This window comes from Lagopus muta, chromosome 26 (genome assembly GCF_023343835.1).
Source record: "Lagopus muta isolate bLagMut1 chromosome 26, bLagMut1 primary, whole genome shotgun sequence".
Taxonomy (NCBI): Eukaryota; Metazoa; Chordata; class Aves; order Galliformes; family Phasianidae; genus Lagopus; species Lagopus muta.
In genome coordinates this window covers 4,480,062-4,499,580 of record NC_064458.1, presented here as the reverse complement: position 1 = coordinate 4,499,580, position 19,519 = coordinate 4,480,062, and the positions used below count along the sequence as shown (strand labels likewise).

The following is a 19,519-nucleotide window of genomic DNA, read 5'->3' as shown; positions in this document are numbered from 1 at the left end:
GCGCAGACTTTGATGTCCTCACTCCGTTCTGCTCTCCATTGGAATCTCAGCTCACTCTCACTGGCACGTAGGTTACATTTGTTCTGCCTGGTGTGGCTGGGAGAATATCAACGCTGTCACTGCAGCCATCCTTCTGCTTCCCCACAGCTGTAGGTCCAAACTGCCCTGCACTGTGCACAGCCATCCAGCGCTGCCCATCGTGCACTGCTGACCTCAGAGTCATGACCTGCCTTGACTTGCACCTTGCTCTCCAGGCATGAGTGTGAGGGAGCTCATATCAAAGGTGTGGCCTTTGAGCGCACATCTCTTGGCTCTCAGCCTGAGCACCCCATGCTACAAAGGGCAGGTGCAGCCTTTGCTGATTGTCCCCTGTTGTTTTACAGCTAGCTGGAGTTACGTTTTATTTCTCTGTAAATATTTTCAGAAAATATTTTTAGGAAAACAGCATATTCTCAGGGAAAAGTCTTCCTGTGGGAAACCTTTATTTTAGCACAAATGAAGTCTGCTTTCAATTAAAAGAGGAAAAACCTTTTTAAAAAAGGCAAAAATGTTTTGGTTATAAACAATACTTGTTACATTTTGAAGATTTAAATTTTTAATTCTGCTAATGTGACAGCACTGACTGTCTATAAAGAAACCCCAACGTGGTCACCCAAAGAAACTTCACAGTAATTTATAACTTTATCTTGACTGTATTTTGTCAAAGCATCTTTGCTTTTCATAGGGAAAAACTGCATTTTTTTTCCCCATTGCCCTATGAAAGGATTTGGCAGTTAAATGGTTATTTGTATTGTGGAATAAACAACTGAAGAACTTATGTGCTGTCTGTAATAAGCAGCTGGCAAGCAAGTATGCAGAAGAATATTAAAAGAATCTCTGATCAAATGGAATTTTACAGGCAAATTTCAAATCCATGTATGAATGTGAGAACTGCTGAGGTTCTTGGTGAAATCTATGAGAATTTTCTTTAGGACAGACAAAAGACCATATTTTCCCTAAGCTTATCCTCAGCTACAACTGATTCATTTTTGCTGGAACGTTCCAAAAAGTTCAACTGAAGACAGACACACCGTATGGAAAATTTCATCCTGAACAGTTAAAGCTTGGGAAAATTGTAAGTAACAGCAAACCAGAGCTTATACTGGAGCGTGCTAAGCAACCTTTATTAAGTGCTGCTACCAGCTCCACCTATAATATCCTCAGTAGGGTTTTCGTAACGGTTCAGATATTGGCAGCACATCACTGGCAGGGTGGGACCCCGCTGGCAGCATTCCAGCCAAGCAGTTTTCAGCTTCCTCAGCTCTGAAATGGGTGTAACCTTTGAAGGCTGTGATGTGCAGCAGCACCTGGCCTCTGCTGCCTGGCACTTGGCACGCAGCTAGTGATGGCCACGCTCAGGTGCTGTACGAGATTGCTGTGGGTCTCACTTTTCAGGTGAGATTACGTGTCGTATTCAGTGTGCCAGTGGTGCTAGGCAACTGAGTAGCTCAAAGGGTGAAAAGTTGTGTAGGAACTTCAGGAAAACCTTAGCAGCCCTAATTAGTTCCAACAAGTGCTGAGATTTTAATAGCTCTGTGGGATCCTGCCCCTCTCGGCCTGTCATTGCCACTCTGTGCAGCACTTGTGCTGAGGTGGCTGCTGACTTCCATCGTGTATTCACACACAGCAGAATGCCAGCTCGTGTGAGTGTACTGAAGAAGGTAGGTCTGAGGAAGACAGGTGTTTCCATTTTGGGAGCTGGTGATACCACACTTGCTACAGCAGAATGTGGATTGTTCACAGAAGAAACCAAATTTCCTGACTTTTCTCAGGCTTGTGTTCCTTTACCTACTGCTCACAAAGGGACTTCCCACTCCCATTCTGATCACAGAATCTGCCAGAGGGTCTGATGGAACAAAAGAATGGTTACTTTAATCTTGAGCTTCCAGGATCTGCAATCCTTTTTCTCCTCGTGCCTTTGGCTTTCAGGCTGGTGCTGTAGCCTGAGCAATGGTGATCTCAAAGGCATAGAAGTGGTTCCTTACTGCCTGAGGTTATTGAGAACAAACTCCTATAGGATCACACCACGTGACAGAAAATGAAAGCACAGCTTGTCCATGGCACCAGAAGAGCAAACAGAGAAGATGCAGCCTCTGATTTATGTTTTTTAACCAGCCCAAGGAAGAGAGTTCTCTGTAGAAGGGATGAACCCCTCTCCCCTCACGAGGGTCCCAGCTCCATCTAGTTTGCTTCTTCAGCCTCTGTGGAGGAAAGACAGGCCACAGAGACCTTTTGGATCCACAGTCCTTCATAGGAGTTTTGCTGTGAAGGATATAGCTTCTTTGAAATAGCAAGACTTAAAGGCAATCATTTTCAAAATAGTTGAAAGTGTTTCACTTCTAGAGGAGTTCCTACCAGCTGAGCTTTATTCATGTCTCTGAATAAATCAGTTCTCTGGAAAGTTATTTTTCTCCTGCAGAGCATTATCTCTTGATGTCACTGCCAGCCTGAATGAACTCATCCTACCACAATGTTAGGAAATGATGACTTGACGCCAGTGCCTCCTAGAATGGGCACTGACACTGTGCCAGAATGTTTGATCCATCCATTCAGTGTTCCTCTAATTGCCAGGGAAATCGAAACCATTGGGTCCTCCTGACGCACATGGTGGTGCAGTCAGAACAGCAGGTTTAGTTTGTGGTCCTGCAGGATGAGCACCCACAGCTCACACGGCATACCTGACTGCCACTTGTTTCCTGACCCTGCTTTCCACCACCACTTTCATTTTCTGCCTCAGTCTGATTGTAGGTAAACCTGTTCCCAATAAACTTTGTCCTGTTTGTCCCAGTTTTGTTTCTTTGTACCCAAATTTGCTATTTCTGATATTATTGTTGATGCAGTCTCAGCCTTGCATGCTATCACCAATACAGTTATCCAAATACTGCTGGCCTTGTAAGACCTCTAAAACACCCTCAGAAGTCCCCAGTCAGTTATTTGCAAGGTTTGGCAATTGCCCACAATTTCACCTCACCTCCCAGTAAAACCCAGCCAGTGCTTGCAGCACAACCTGTAACTTTCTTCAGCAGCTCACATTCTTACCTGTCACAACCAGCAACTGCTCACATCACGCAGGTTTTTCAGCTAGAAAAGCCTAATCAGTGACATAAGTGTTCTGCCTTTACTTCCGTCATGTTGACAGGAGATTTTCAACTAAGAATAGCAGGGCTAATCTGAAGTCAAAGAATGTTTGTTTGCTGCCATATCACACTGGCCTCTGGTTCTTCCTTGCTTCAGATGTGTGGGATGAAATGGCTGACTGCTCTCTTCTCACATTTTATTGTCTTCCTGTTCTCCTCTCCTTAGATTTAAATCACCTTTATGCAATTTCTCATCTGTATAAATTCATCTTGACCTTGACATTTAAGTCCCAGTGCTGACCTGAATGAGCTTGAGATTCCATAGCACAGGAAATCCTCTCAAGTGAAATGGGAGTTTGTAGCCTTTTTATAAATGGTTTCACTCATAAACAGGAAATCATTTTCGAGGGGAAAGAAAAAGAAAAGATCATGCATTTCTCGATATGTTCACTACATGGAAGAGATGAATAACACAGAGTAGGTGATAGATATCCTGAGCTCTTCCAGCACTACACAGCTCACGCTGTCATTTCCCTGAGAGCAGAAATCACTGATTTCCATTTCTATTTCTAAACAGCTGTCTGTGAAAATAGCTGTCAGAACGGAGGTCGTTGCATTGGACCAAACCGTTGTGCTTGTGTTTATGGATTCACCGGCCCCCAGTGTGAGAGAGGTAAGAAACATCTTCATATTATCACTGACTGAGCATAGGAGTTGTATATTCAAGTATGTATGCTAGAGATACTTGATTCTAAGTGAATTTCTTCTCAGTTTCCTAGCCTGATGATACAGTCCCTAATTCTGGGATTAAACTGGGTCTGAAAAAGGTTTACTACAGGCATTAGAACTGTCTTGTGAGAGAAAACTTCATCTCTTCCGCTTGCATAGCTGATGGTATGGAATTCTTCCATTATATCCAGTATGAATATAGTGATTGTTTTTATATATAGTTAGTTTCAGTTTTTATTAACTTGTCTTATTTGAGAGATGATGTTCCTCAAATACATCCTTATAGCCTCAGAAAATCTTGTGGTGCTGAGATCCACCAAGTAATGAAGTTTTTTTCCTAATCAGTGTAAATGTTCCCTCATCTTGGTTGGTTCTTCCTTTGCTCAAGAGCCAAGGGCACCAACTCATGCTGCCATTCCTGTGGGAGAGCAGCCATGACTCAAGTTTATTGGGCATGGTGGTGAAGTGTTGACGGTTGGACCTGGCGTTCTCAGAGGTCTTTTCCAACCTTCATCATTCTATGATTCTAATAACAACCCCATGTCCAAAGCACTCTCTGGGATCTCTGCTTATCAAGTGTTAAGTACGTAAAGTGCCTGCTGTTCTGTGTCTGTGGATACTCCTCACCCACATGTGGCCTCTTGCAGTAGATGTTAAACATGAAAATACCCTTGTGCTCAGCACAAAAATTGCGTTTTTCTCTTGGGCATTTCCCTGCTTCTTTTCTCAATCACCAAGGAATGGCTTAGAAATGCCAGAAAGCCCCTTACCATAGCATCCTCATAAAGGAAGGTGACACTATCAGCCCCTTCCTATTCACTGAGAGAGGAGGGAAAATGGGCTAGGACTGGGCCTGATCTTGTTCAACATCTACATCGATGACTTGGATGAAGGAATAGAGTGCACCCTCAGCCAGTTTGCTGATGGTACAGTGCTGGGAGAAGTGGATAACACTGCAGAAAACTGTGCTGCCATTTAGTGGGAGCTGGACAGGATGGCAAATGGCAGAGAGGAACCCAATGAGCTTCAACAAGAGTAGGTAGGGTTATGCTCCTGAAGATGAATCATAGAATCACAGAATCACAGAATAACCACGTGCATCAGTACAGGTTAGGGGCTGCCCTGCTGGAGAAAAGGCCTGAAGAGAAGACCTGGGTGTCCTGGTAACCAAGAGGTGACCACGCACCAGCAGAGTGCTCTGGTGGCCAAGAAGCCAATGGGACCCTGGGGTGCATTGCACAGAGCGTGGCCAGCAGGGCAAGGGAGGTGCTGCTCCCCTCTGCTCTGCTCTGGGGAAGCACAGCTGGAGCACTGCGCCCAGTGCCGGGCTCCTCACTTCAAAAAAGACAGGGAACTGCTGGAGAGAGCGCAGTGGAGGGCTGCAGAGATGGGGGGGCACAGAGCATCTCCTGGTGGGGAAACTGAGAGCCGTGGGGCTGGTCACCTGGAGAAGGCTGAGATGGGATCTCATCACTTTATAAATATCTGAAGTGTGCAAGTCAAGAGTATGGGGTCAGGGCACTGGGCATGAACTGGAACATGAAGTTCCAGCTGAATGCGAGGAAGAACTTCTTTACTGTGATGTGGCAGAGCCCTGGCTCTCAGCTGCCCAGAGAGTTGGTGGGGTCTCCTTCTCTGCCAGTATTCAAGACCTGTCTGGACACATTTCTGTGTACCTGCTGTAGCGAATTGCTTTGGTAGGGGTTGGACTTGATCCCCAGAGGTCCCTTCCATACCCTACAGTTCTGTGATTCTGTGAAAAGAAATATAAGCTAAAATTTTTAATGTGCCAGTAATTCTGGCCAAGCACTCACCCTGCATCTTGTTCACCTTCCTCTCCCTTTGGATGGGGAGAATGTAGAAGGAAGGTGAAAAGACTCGTGGATTATGATAGTGTGAGTTTAATAAGGAAAGCAAAAACTGAATGTGGAAGCAAAGGAAAATAAGGTATTTATTCACTGCTTCCCATGGACAGAAAGATGTCCAACCACTTTCTAGGAGGCAGGGCATGAGGCAAAGCAACACCCAGAACCATGTTATTTTCCTCCTCCCTCCTTTTCCTGAGATCTTACTGCTAAGCTCAAGTCATATGGCATGGGGAGTATCCCATCAGTTAAGTCCCATCTTATGACTGTGAAGAGAAAAGGGACCTGGGGGTTTTGGTTGATGCTCAGCTGAACCTGAGCCGACAGCGTGCCCAAGTGCCCAAGAAGGCCAATGCCATCCTGGCCTGCACTGGAAATGGTGTGGCCAGCACGAGCAGGGAGGTGAGCATCCCCTGCACTCAGCTCTGGTTGCAGTGGCCGCACCTCCAGTGCTGTGTTCAGTTTTGGGCTCCTCACTACAGGAAAGATGTTGAGGCCTTGGAGCGTGTCCAGAGAAGGGCAACGAAACTGGCGAGGGGTTTGGAGCACAAATCTTATGAGGAGCGGCTGAGGGAGCTGGGATTGTTCAGTGTGGAGAAGAGCAGGCTCAGGGGAGACCTCACTGCACTCTGCAACCTCCTGAAGGGAGGCTGTGATGAGGAGGGGTTTGGCCTCTTCTCCCAGGCAAACAAACAGGACCCAAGGAAATGGCCGCAAGCTGTACCAGAGGAGGTTTAGGTTAGACACAAGGAAGAACTTTTTCTCTCAGATGGTGGTCGGGTGCTGCAATGGCTGCCCAGGGAGGTGGTGGAGTCGCCGTCCCTGGCAGTGCTCAAGAGGCGTCTGGATGAGGAGCTATGAGACCTGGTTTAGTGCTTATGGTAGCAGTGGTTGGTGGGAGGACGACGGACACGATGATCTTGTATGTTCTTTCCAACCTTGTGATTCTAGGATTCTATGATTCTTTGCTATGGCTCCTTCCCAGCTTCTCGCCCAGTCCCAGTGCAGTGCACTGTACTGAGTGTGAGGGTCAGGGGGCTGGGGAGAAAGCTTTGATTCTGTGTAAGCACTGTTCATCAACAGCTAAAACATCAGTGACTTCTCCAGCTAATTTTGGTGCTTATCTTGAACCAGATTTCCAAGGTTCTTTGAGGCTGCTCAGGAGTGCAGATGCTTCTCACTGCAGCAGCTGTGGAAGAGTGATGTCCAAAGAACACATGCAGTTAGGGGACTAAAAGCTTTTGCTGGTTTAAGGACTTGGACAGCTTGCAGGAACTTTGCCAGACACAGTCTGCAGTTCACCAGGCAAGCGCTCAGTTCCTATGGTGTAAGGACCATTTCTGCAGCCTCCTGCATCTTTCAATATAGAATCAAACTCCTGCAACAAGTCCCTCAATTTGACATGGTCTTTCTGCTGCAAGACACCATTTCTTTGGGCTGAAGAGGGTGAATACCACATACCCTCAAAAATGAAAACTAATGATGTCACCAGAGCTAACAGCTGTTGGTTTTCAAATGAACAAAGACTTAAAACCCAGAAAGTCGGTTTTCTAACATCTGCAAGTTATTGTTATGATTTGGTACAGTACTTATTTGAAAATCTAGAAAACTACAACCAGAATATCAGTTTTTCAGTGAAGCAGCTTTATTTTAGTAACAACACTGCAAAGAGAAGCATTAGCCAGCTCTGTTTTGTTTTGAACCTCATGCAGTTTGGTGCTAGCTGCTCATCCACTATGAATACCAGCAGCTTCACAAGGATCTGCAGCTTTCATAGAATCAGTGTCATAGGACAGCCTGAATTGAAAAGAACCATAGAGATCATCAGTTCCAACCCCCTGCTGTGTGCAGGTCAACAACCAGCAGACCAGGCTGCCCAGAGCCACATCCAGCCTGGCCTGGAATGCCTGCAGGGATGGGGCATCCACAGCCTCCTTGGGCAACCTGTTCCAGTGCCTCACCACCCTCTGGGTGAAAAACTTCCTCCTAATATCCAACCTAAACCTCTCTGTCTCAGTTTAAAACCATTCCCCCTTGTCCTATCACTGTCCACCCTCATAAACAGCCGTTTCCTCTCCTGTTTCTATGCTCTCTTCAATATTTGAACGCCACAATGAGGAGCAAAGAGTTTGGCTCCCAGTGACAGGTGACTGCTGGCTTTCATCCAGCCAGCACGTGCTGAGTGGCTCTGTTAGCTTTACATTTGGGCAGTGTGGCTGTGGCTGAGGTGGTGGCTCTGAGATATGAAATTTCATCGTTTTCTGTTGGTTTAGGTGGACATGGAATCATAGAATCACCAAGGTTAGAAAAGACCCACAGGATCACCCAGTCCAGCCATCCATCCATCACCAATACTTCTCTCTGATGTCCCTCAACACAAAATCCAAATGTTCCTTGAACACCTCCAGGGTTGGTGACTCCACCACCTCCCTGGGTGGCCCATTGCAGTGTCTGCCCACTCTTTGAGAAAAGCAGTATTTCCTAACGTCCAGCCTAAATCTCCCCTGGCGCAGCGTGAAGCCATTCCCTCCAGTCCTATCACCAGTTACACGAGAGAAGAGGACATCTCACAACGCTGTGATAACGATGTTTGGCAAAGGGCTGGAGTGGCACACAGCAGAAATGAAACTGAAACACCAAGCTGATGTGCAGACTCCCAGGATTCAAATCAGGGTGCCCTGGAGACATTCTGCTTTTCTAGCCTCGCACTTTCCCAACACTGGGATAATTCTGTTTAACTCTCTGTTCAAGGATTGGTCTGTTCTTGCCTTTAATATTTTTTTTTCCAAATTGGGGATTTTTGGTAACATGATTTAGAGGGTGAGATAGGAATAACAGTTGGTTTCCGGTAGCCCAGGCATCAGTCAGTCCTGTTTGAACAGCAGCCAGCAGAAACATGCAGAACTCAGCATAGCTGTGCAATGTTTCCTGGGCTGTAGAAGTACCTACCCAACTTCATGGTGCAGGTGCCACATGAAAGGCCTCTGCTGTAGTTTGAGCTTCACACGTATTGGATGCCAAGCTTAGAAAGCTCTGTAAAAGCCTCCACACACCTTTATGTAAGTAACGTTCCTTTATTCCAATCTCCTCCTTTCTACTGTACTGCAAACCATATTCTTTAATCCCTCCCTTTGCCTTTCTCAAGCACACACACACTGCATTAGTTATGGAAAGATACTATGACAGAAACCTTCCCTTTTGAAGACTCTACCTTGCAGGCTCTCTTCCAGCCAAATCCTGAACCTGAGCTCCAGAGCTGTCTGTAAAGCCACTTGCTTTTTCCTTAGCTCGCAGTCATCTAAAGTTGGTATGGACACTCACTGTGTTTGTAAAGAAACCTACACATTTCTTAAAGACAGTTCTGGACACAGCAATGCCAGGATAGGCTTAAAAATCCAAAGGACTTCACTCTGTGCTTGGTAGGAGAAGGAATAGAACTGGGGGTGGGAGAGGCAGGCAAAATGGGACTGAGGCCGGGCAAACTTTGGAGACATCTTGTAATGTATAAAATTCTTTAAATAAAGAGAGCATTTTTAGAAAGCCTATAGAGATTTGATTTGGTCCAGACTTGTACTAAGAGACAAAACAAGCTCTCCAGCTGTGTATACACAGGTCTTCCCTGCCAAGACAAACAGAGCACTCGCTTGGCTAGGGGATGTTAAAAGTTACACTTCTCAAAGAGGCTCCTGGCTGGGAAGGCTGGGAATTTGCAGCCAGGTGAGGTGGCTATGACTGACTTACTGGTAACCAGTAGTGTGACAGTGAAGAACTTAACCCTTCCAAGGAGAAGCTGAATACCTGCTCCATTGCTGGGCACGTTAAATCCTTAAGCACCAGACTTACTGGAGACATGATCACCGTTGAGTTTCACTTTTTAAGTCAGCCATGGTATGTGACGTGTTTACAAGCATCCTTGGAAGTCTCCAGTAACAAGGAGACAGGTTTGAAAGCAGCATGGATCATGCTTAGCTCTCAGTTTAGCTCTGAGTCTCATCCCTAAGGAAGAAGAACCATACATACAATTAATAAGTACAGAACCTGGAACCTACTGACTTTGTATGTAGGAAGTCGAAGTTTCAGCCCAAGGCTCCATGTTGATGCTCTCCTAGCGTGGCTCTATACATGGTTGAGTACTCTAGAAATACTTAAGATTCCTACCATGTCTCCACAGGGAGAAAGCTTCAATTAATACCAGTTACTGTCTAATGAGACATTGTTCGCCTTTCTCCTTTCCACTTGGGGTATCTACTGTGATGCTTCTCTAGGGAGAGCTGTTGGTAGTTACTGAACACAGCTCTCTGCCTTATTTATTGCCTAAGTAACTCCAGTATCCTTAAATATACTTCCAGAGTACAAAATGGGAGGTTGTCCTGGCTAAAGACTACAAAGAAAATACCAGGTAGTTAAAGCAGTCTTTAATTGCCTTCAGAAATGGTAACCTATTATTTACAGTGATTTCCCTCAGTTCTGAGCTGTCTACTTACAGAAGTGGCCTGCAGCCTGCAGAAGACAGGATGTGCTGTAAACTGCATCTCTCCATCCCTTCTAGTTCATTGTTGAAATGGGCAGTTGATTTGATTCACAGCTGGACGATGTGGAGATGTTCTGAACAAGGTCTGCTGTTCTATCCTGGCTCAGGACACGGCTTATGCTTGGTGAGGCAGTTCATTACATATCCATCCCCTGTGTTTCTCAATAAAATAGCAGCCATTTGGCTGCAGCATGGGAATTGTGAGGAGTCACCAAAGGGTTCCAGCAGAGCTGGTAAGTCACCCACTGTCACTGATAAGAGAACAATTGAGGGGACCATGTGGTGAGATAAAGCCAGCTGAGCATTTGCTCCTGTCCGTGTTTCCAGATAAGCTGCCTCCAGGCTGGAACCACAGTGTTAAATAAACCATAAGGTGCCTCAGATTGGAAAGCCGTGTTAAGAGATGGGTCTGTCAGGAAGGATAGACTCAGACCAGTGCATATTACCGTGAATGGCTTCTGGACCAGGAGCTGGTTTGTCTCCAGCCAGCATCAGCACTCTGTGTATTCGACTATGCTTCTGCAGGTGGAGATGTTGCCTCAACCTAAGAAAAAAAACAAAACCACTCCTGAAAGGAGTGAAGCTTGAAATAAAAACCATTAAAAATCCATTATCAAAATTCACTGTCATCCACGGGTTAAAGTATAGCAGAAACAGCCCAGATGATGCCTAACATAGCAGTGCCACTCACTGCTGTCTGCTTGGCCTGGCGTGCTGTTGAGGTGTTGGAAGGCCTGCTCTGTCTGCCCTCTGCCTATCAGCATCCTGACCAAAGAGCTCTGCAGGAGAACCCCTGCACTCAGCACAGCCATAGCCCAGAATGCCAAGGATTCCCTTTACCCAGGAGAAATCTCTCAGTGCTTCACAGAAGCTGAAGCACCAGTCTTTCTCAGGGGCATTTCTTGTCAAGGACACCTGAATGAAATGGTGTAATTACTTCAGGAATAACCTTTGGTCAAACACAGTTGATAGCCTGAGGGCTGTACGCTCACCAGCTGTGCACATACAGAAGTGACTGTTTGGCAGCAGCTCAGAGGGAATGCTCATCAGATGAGAAACCTTTCTTTTAGGATGTTACAGTCCATGAAAGCAGAGACCTGAGTCCTTCTGCTCAGTCAAGGTGAAGGAACTGAAAGCTGCTGCAAAACCAGTACAAATTGGAAAAAAGATATCGTTAAGAATATTCTTAATGAGGAGGTTAGTTCCAGTTGGTTGTATTCCACAGGAATGAGTCCAGCCCCCCTGTGCTAAATCTCCTCTCTTCAGACTCCTGTAGGGTTGATACTTCCAACTGAACACAACAGCTCACAAAACTGATTGGTGGTGGAGTGATAGCAGTGCTGAAGGGCAGGATTCACTGAGCAAACGCAGATGTTTCCTTTAGGTGATCAGTTCTGCCTCAGATGTTAGCACTATGAATTTCTCAACATTCATCCAAGTGAACCCCATCCCTGGGAATCCCATCTCATGGGAATCCCGTCTTCATCTTCAGATGAAGAGGGACTATGCAGTAAGATTGCGGGCAGAGTCCCTGGTTGTCATACAGTGGCTTATCTGATGCTGGATTTAAACCTTTAAATCCTGTAGAGCTCTGCCTGCTGCAATGTACAGCATTGTCCCCTTATCTCAGATTGTTGTTTGTACAGAAGGCAATGCCATATAGTGATACTGAACACACAGCTCCGTTTGTCCAGCTAACATCTGTGCCAAAGCATTTGGATTCTCAGAAAGGATCATTAACATTGGACAGATGCAGCTCTATTGTCTGTAGCACCAACACTGGAATGGCCATTAGCTGTTCCAATGCACTGTGAGGCTCCATAAAAGAGTTGGGTGTCAGTTTAGACAGGCATGCATCAAATACGTACCCATCTGTGTTGGTGAACAGAATGCATGCAAAATGCTTAGGTCTATCAGATGACAGCCTTTTGGGGGGCTTTTGATTTGCTTTTATTTTGTGCTGTAAACCATAAAATGAGATAATTTAAGTCTTATACTGTTAAGAAACTGAATTTCTCAACACCAAGCAGCAGCTTCTGCTGCTGTACACACAACAGGTTGCATGTTCAACAGCTCAAAACAGCTCAGCAGTAAGAGACTGCTCTGTAATGGGAGCAAGTCAACTACCTTCACACTTCATTCAGGAAATGCTCCACTTCAGAAGTAAACACAGTAATAGCAAAGTACTCAAGGAATCTTAGCATCATTTCCTCCCTCTGCTTGACATGTTGGGTGACATGAACTCACATTAAATTGATTTAGGAGGGAAAGACTTAGTGTAGAAGAAAATGAATCGGTGAGGAGAGAGACTAGTTCTATGTAATGATTTCCTTTAGAGTTTTCTTTGTAAAGAAAAGGAAGCATTTTGATGTTATTTATTTGATTTTACCCTCTTTCAAGAATGAAAAGAAATTGTTGGAAAAAATGCTATTTATCTTGAGTGAAGGATTGGAAGCTTCTCCTGTGTTAGAAGGATGAGGTTTAATCTGTGGGATTCTTTCCCATCCAAATGGTGAAGTCATCACCATAGATGCCATTTGCTACCTCTCATTAAAGCATTCTGGAGCCTTGCATATCTGTTCCCAGGTGCCATGTCCCACACGGAGGGGAGTACACAGGAAGCCTGCAGTTTGGGATGTGTCAGAGATGCCAGGCAAAGTGTGCATTGGTGCAGATGAGAATTTCTCTGCCCAGAATTCTCCATGCTCTGTCTCAAGAGACTTTGTGTTTTGCCTCCTGAAGATGAGGCTGTACATGTGTATGGCTGTTGTGTCCTTGGACAGTTGAGAGCTGTTGGAGAGGGTCCAGAGGAGGGCCACGAAGATGATCAGGGGACTGGAGCACCTTCACTACGAAGACAGGCTGAGGGAGCTGGGCTTGTTCAGCATGGAGAAAAGAAGGCTGTGGGGTGACCTCATTGCAGCCTGCAGTGCCTAAAGGGAGCCTGCAAACAGGAGGGGAACCAACTCTTTGGAAGGATAGATAACTTCAGAACAAGGGGAAATGATTTGAAGTTGAAGGAGGGGAGACTGAGGGTGGATGTCAAGTGGAAGTTCTTTCCTATGAGAGTGGTGAGGTGGTGGAACAGCTGCCCAGAGAGGCTGTGATGCCCTGTCCATCCCTGGAGGTGTTGAAGGCCAGGCTGGATGGGGCCCTGGGCAGCCTGGGCTGGTATTAAATGTGGAGGTTGGTGACCCTGCCTGTGGCAGGGGGGTTGGAGCTTCATGATCCTTGGGGTCCCTTCCAACCCTGGCCATTCTGTGATTCTGTGACAGTGTTTGTCTAATGGATGCTGGGCTGAGAGATGTAGAACACAGTATTGCTCCTATCCTGCTAGTTGTCTTCGTCCCAAACCATGAAGACCCAGAAATTGATCATGTCCATCTATAAGGATAATAGCAAACTCAGAACTGGCACACACTGTCTGAGTTCTGGCTCATCATTAGCCAACATATGAAAACCAATCCATACTCCTGCACACAATATTGCAGTGCTAAAAAGAAAAAGGATTTGAGCCACAGGAAGCCCTCGACATCAATATCCATGGAAAACATAGCAAGTAACTCCTTTTCTTTCAGTCCTCATTGCAGGAATGCTCTCTTTCGAAACCAAATCCAGCACTGGGTTGGGATGAAGTGAAAACACTTCTGAACAGCACCTTCTCACCATGTCTTACAACAACACATTGTCATTTACAAGGGACTCTTATTTCTCCTTTTCTTTTTTTTTTTATGAACACAAGAAGTCAACCATTGAGCGCAGAGATAAAAAGGAGAGCAGGAAAGGAGTGTTAAAAGATTGCCACGCTTGTACAGGTTGAATCCATATAAAGGGTGTATCTGATGTGTGTCGGCCTTGATCGCTTGGTGTGGTCATGGCCAGCCTCTGCAACAGGCCTTGAGGTGAAGCCACAGCTACTCATGGAAGGAAGAGCCACACCATCTGCTAGTAAGCGAGACATAGCGCGTAGGGAAAAGGGCACCACTCAGTGCATTTTGCTCCTGACAGTGGCCTGCTTTCTTCTTGCATGTCCATTATTTTCCATATGTCAAGGCAAAGCTTTTTATATTTAACACGTGCATAACATGAGGATCTCCGAAATCTCAGGGGGGATTTCTGATCTGTACAATGTGTCTGCGTCTGTAGATTCTTCAGAGCTTCCAAAGGACTTTGATGTCTTTGTTTGTTTGTTTTGATTCTGCAAACAGTGGGTTCCTCACAACTGAGACCACTCTAGTCCTGGAAGAAACCTCCATTAACAAGCAGTGAGACAAGCAGGTCGTGAGATGAGCACATTTTGTGTATGCTTCATCAATTTCTCAAAGATCTTTTCTGCATAGGACAGCAGTTCCTCTCATCCTTCTAATTTCTACGCATATTGTTTGTGACATTTAATGTCAATTAATCTAATTGCCACTTTTATCTATTGTCCAGATAGAAGAGTTTCTGGAGGAGTTTGTGGATTTCTCTTACTGCCAGTGCTTGATAGCAAGCAACACAAAAACTGGTAGAGTCAGTCTTGTCTAAGGGAAGGAAGAATCCAAAATGATCTCATACATTCCCTCCAGCCGTAGCTTTTCAAGTGACAAGACACCCCATGCTGTATATAACCAGAATATGTGCTCTGTCTTGTAACACACAGATGATGTTCATGGATCTGTCACTTTGGATGGCACATTAAACCACACAGGTTATCAGATGGTGGGGATATTGCAGAATACTCCACTATTCTTGCATGTAAGGCCTCTCCAACCATAAGAAGAGTTATTGAGTGAATTATTCCCAGCTTTTCGGCTTTCTCATCAGAACATTTGCTTCTTTTTTTCTTCAACATTTCCAGTTTAATGTGGAGTCTTATGAGAAAAGCAGCAGCTACACAGGGTGTGTCTGATCCCCTTAGCATCAGTGTGAAAGTCCTAACAGGAAGCAGCCAGCAATAAACACGTTCCTTTTGCTCACTCCTTTCTAACTTAGGTCATAATCCTTCCAAAATTCTGCTTTTAGTAGAATAGCCAGGAGCCAGTGTTCATATTGCATACCTTCAGCTGGAAAATGCCCCAGAGATCAGGCATGCCAGAACGTACATCATGCTTTGTTTGTCCGGGACCACGGAAACTTCGTGGACATTTAGTGATCCCCAAGATAACATAGAAGGACTTTTAATGAGGTTTGTTCAGCTGAGACGATGCAGCACTTTGAGGCGATAAGCAGGGACGTGAACTCAGCACAGTGGAGATGGTGAAAGATTGATGAAAGACGGGGAGAGGTTTCCTTCCTGTTGTGCTGTTCTTGTGTCTCTGCGTTGGAATGGATTTTAGTAGGACTGATGGAGCACTCTGCTTTGATCCCGTGATTGGAAGAGGTGGGAGAAATATCATTTCCTTTATACTGCGGGGCAGTCTTCGCTTTCGTTTTAGGCACACATCTGTGCCTTTGCCTTGCTGGTATCTCTTGTTGGTTCAGAAAAACAGTGAGCATGGATGGAGTAGTGCTCAGTAAGCTGCACTCATACAACACTGAATTGAAATTCACTTTGTGTGATTCTCCACCGGAATCCCGTGAGCTGAAAGGCTCTTCCAGGGTTTCAAAAACTCTTATACTTTTCTTGGGTTACAGCTCTCAGGGATAGGGAAAAAAAGCAAAAACAAAACGATGGAAAACAGTGGCTACTGTGGCTCATTTCTGTCATCAAAGCTGTCTGAACGATTTGAGTCACTGAGATGTGAGTCTACCTGCACATAACAAGTGGCTCTTCCACTTAATTCCAGATGAAATTTGAAATTACTTCAAGCAAAAAATCAGATCGATAAATGCTACTGACAGTGTTAAGATTTATTCCTTTTTCCCAAAAAAAAATAATATTTTTTTATTAAAAACCTTCCATTAGGAAGACTGGTAATCTGGATGATGAGACATAAAACAGAACTCAAAGCTGAGAGATGTGATTGTGTTCCTTCTATTCAGCTTGCCTCCAGAGGTGAGGCATGGACTCCAGTTTTGCTATATTAAACATTTCTCTACATTAAGCACCTAAATTAAGTGCTTTATTAAGCAAATGTAGTCCAGACAGCAAAGATTGTGCCAACTTCTACTTCTCTAAGTTGTAGCATGCTTTATGCAAAACGATCTGATAGAGACATCACCATGCGTGGAGTTTGGCTCTGGACACAACTGCAGCTTACTATTTTCCCCTTATCAAAGGCTTCTTTGATAAGCCTAGCTATAGTCCTGAGAAACCACATTTCCCTCTGGTCTTTGCAGAAAGTTGTGCCGTGGTTGGCTGATAGCCGGGTGGGATGTAGACACATCCCAATTTGCTGCATGGCCATTAGGGCATTAGGGTACAGTTCTTAGTGAGGGGATCACACACTCCTTTCCTCCCCGTGTTGGGGCAGTGTAGCTATCTAATACTGCTATTTTCCAAGTGGTGGAAGGCCCACAGGTTGAGGCCTCCCATTCTGTAGCTGGCACCTCATTGCCTGCTGTAGGTTTAGCAGGAAGGAGACTTCCTATCTTCTGATCTTTTGTCACTTCAGGATGCAGTGTGTCCAGGTATCCAACAGGGTGTTCTGATGCTTCTGAACCTTCCGATCAGTGCATTTGGAAGCAGAGCACCTCTGGAGCAGAAGGTGCAGAGCTTGTGCATTGCCCTGGTATCTCACACAGCTAAATCCACAGGGCAGCCGCTGCTGAGTGGATCTGAACACGTGGCACATTGGAACAAAGTACCAGACCACCAGGGCTGCAGCTCCAGTGCCCTGAGATCAATCCAAGGGTGATGGGCATCAACACTGTCATCTGCAAATCTGTGAAGATGGAAGAGGAAATGCAAAGTGGCAGGAGAGGCATTGCTTGACTTATGTGTAGTCAAGGCCCTACAAATGGGTGCTCAGCTCACAGTGGCACAGGAGATCCAGACTTGTGCAGCCTAGCAGGGTCCACAAACCACACTTGTGTCTGAGAACTGCAGCAGTGTGTTGTCCTGCTCCTCAAGAGCATAAGAAACTAGAAGGAAATCTAGGAACCCTGCAAGAAAGCCAAACCCTTCCTGTGTGGGGCAGGATATGAATGAAGGGTGGACAAACTGAACTGGGCTCAGGTTCTCTCATCACTATTTCACCCCCAGCACTAACCTTTGTCTCCTTTCCTGAGAGGAGATGTACTGAAAGTCCACTCAAGAAAGGGCCTTTTTAATGCAAAATGAATGGATGAAGCAACTACTTCTTCATGGGGAGACCAGAAAAAAAAATGTTTTGGGATTAAAAAAAAAAAGAAAATAAAAAGAGGACTTAAAATTTTTCTGAGCTTAATTTTGAATAATCTTATCCCAAGAATCAATGAATTGAACTCCAACACAAGGACACAAGGAGTGGACAGGGTCAATTCCACACACTTTTCTACAATTTGAGCAGTTTGCAGAGCAGTAAATTGGCTTTTTATTGGGTAAGGCAGATGTGTTTGCCTCTAAAAGTCCACAATCATTGAAGAAGTAAGACTCAGAGCATATTATTTTGTCCTGCTGGAAACAAGATGGTGTACAAGTAACAGGTCAGGGTGTATCTGATCACCTTATTCTGATACCTCTCACGATCAGTGACTTACACAAGGCATTAGAAAGCAGTGCCAGTGCTGTTACATCTTCAGTGCTTCATCAGGACAGTGGATGATTTTGTGGTCGTGGCCTTTGAGCTGCCTTCCATGTTTCCTACTGAGCTTCTTCCACTCCGTGAGCAGTCACTGTGGCTGTCAGTGTGTTTCTAACCTAGGAGATACTACTGGTTGATCTCTTACTGAGCTGAGCTCTGAGCACACATTTGCTTCCAATCTAAAAGTTAAGGTTGCCCTTTTTGCATGTTTTTTTAATCTGCCTAATAAATAGATCCTTTCTCCATTGAATGCAGAGAAAAGCCATTGCCTGTTGCAATGTACTGTGACAAGAAGATACTAAGGAGTGTGCAATGTTTTCACTTCCACTGACTGAGTTTAGAAAGAAGATAATGTCATTTGTTTCTGCTTGGTCATTCCTGAGACTTCTTTCTTCTATTTCAAGATATTTCCGTTGTGGATAAGCTTCTTCCAGTGATCACCTTTCCCCCCCCTTAGCATAAGCCACTGCATTGCTGCTTTTCATATACAGAAACGTTGCTGAAGGAGCAGCAAGCAGTTGGCTGCAGCTCACACAGTGGTAATGTTGAGACAAGAACTGTTAAACCAGACAGACTATTACAAGTCCTCACTCTGTTATGTTCTTCTCAGTCTTTGTTCCAAGCTCACTGTACAGCAGGAAAATAGAATCACAGAATCACTTGTAGGTAAGTTTACAACATGGAGAAGAGTCCCAACATATTTCACACAGAGGGCGGTGAGGCACTGGAACAGGTTGCCCAAGGAGGCTGTGGATGCCCCATCCCTGCAGGCATTCAAGGCCAGGCTGGATGTGGCTCTGGGCAGCCTGGGCTGCTGGTTGGTGACCTGCACACAGCAGGGGGTTGGAACTGGATGAGCACTGTGCTCCTTTGCAACCCAGGCCATTCTATGATTCTGTGATTCTTTGAAAGCCCTGTGCCACCCCCCCGGGATCTCCGTGTCTTCATCAGCTGACCCACCAGGATTTCAGCGCTTCCCTCTCAGGATGGAGAGCACAGAGCAGCAATGCCAGCTCCAACCTACCCACACGATTCTACTGCTGCCTGGAGTGATCTGATGGAGATGGCTCCATCAGAGTGATTTCCATAGAGCTGTTGGAGCAGGGCTGTGCATGGAGTTCTCTCTCAGGTTTCACCAGGCTGAGACTGACGGGAAACTGTAAAAATAGGACGGGAAAATGTTAAAAAGGTCTCTCCTTACTATTTCCTTTAAGAGTGTTTTTTCAGTGCATAGAATGTCTGGCCTTATAGACTGCCCTTGCCAGCTTTTTCTTTTTTTTTGCACAAGTCCAAACAGTTAAACATCAGGAATGTGACTGTTTGCATGAGGTAAGGAAATGATGAGGTGGGGAAAGCATTCCATGGGAAGGAGCCCTGCAGAGACCCCCATGCTGCTCTCCCTGCATTGCCCTCTCCCTTCCCATTGTGCTGTTGGTGTTGTACACAGCCTGGGAAGCCCAGCAGAGATGCAGAGCTGCACTATGTGCAGAGACCTATAACTGGTGCTTTTCAGTGTGCATTTAGTACAGCAGGAACAATTGCACGCTGTTGGGTAGCCTTGTGCCAACAGCTTTCAGCCTGCAGTTTGGCTGGTGGCTGTTGCACGCTGGTGCTCCCAGTCTGTGATCTCTC

At 45.5% G+C, this 19,519-nt stretch overlaps 1 protein-coding gene across 1 annotated transcript in view; it reads left to right on the top strand.

Annotated features, from left to right (window-relative positions):
* The window catches only part of FBN3 (fibrillin 3), a 127,355-nt gene that overhangs the window by 33,489 nt on the left and 74,347 nt on the right, over nucleotides 1–19,519 (top strand). The window contains exon 6 of the mRNA XM_048927668.1: nucleotides 3,694–3,789. Coding sequence (XP_048783625.1) covers nucleotides 3,694–3,789 — 96 coding nt within the window. The remainder of the gene's footprint in view (nucleotides 1–3,693; nucleotides 3,790–19,519) is intronic.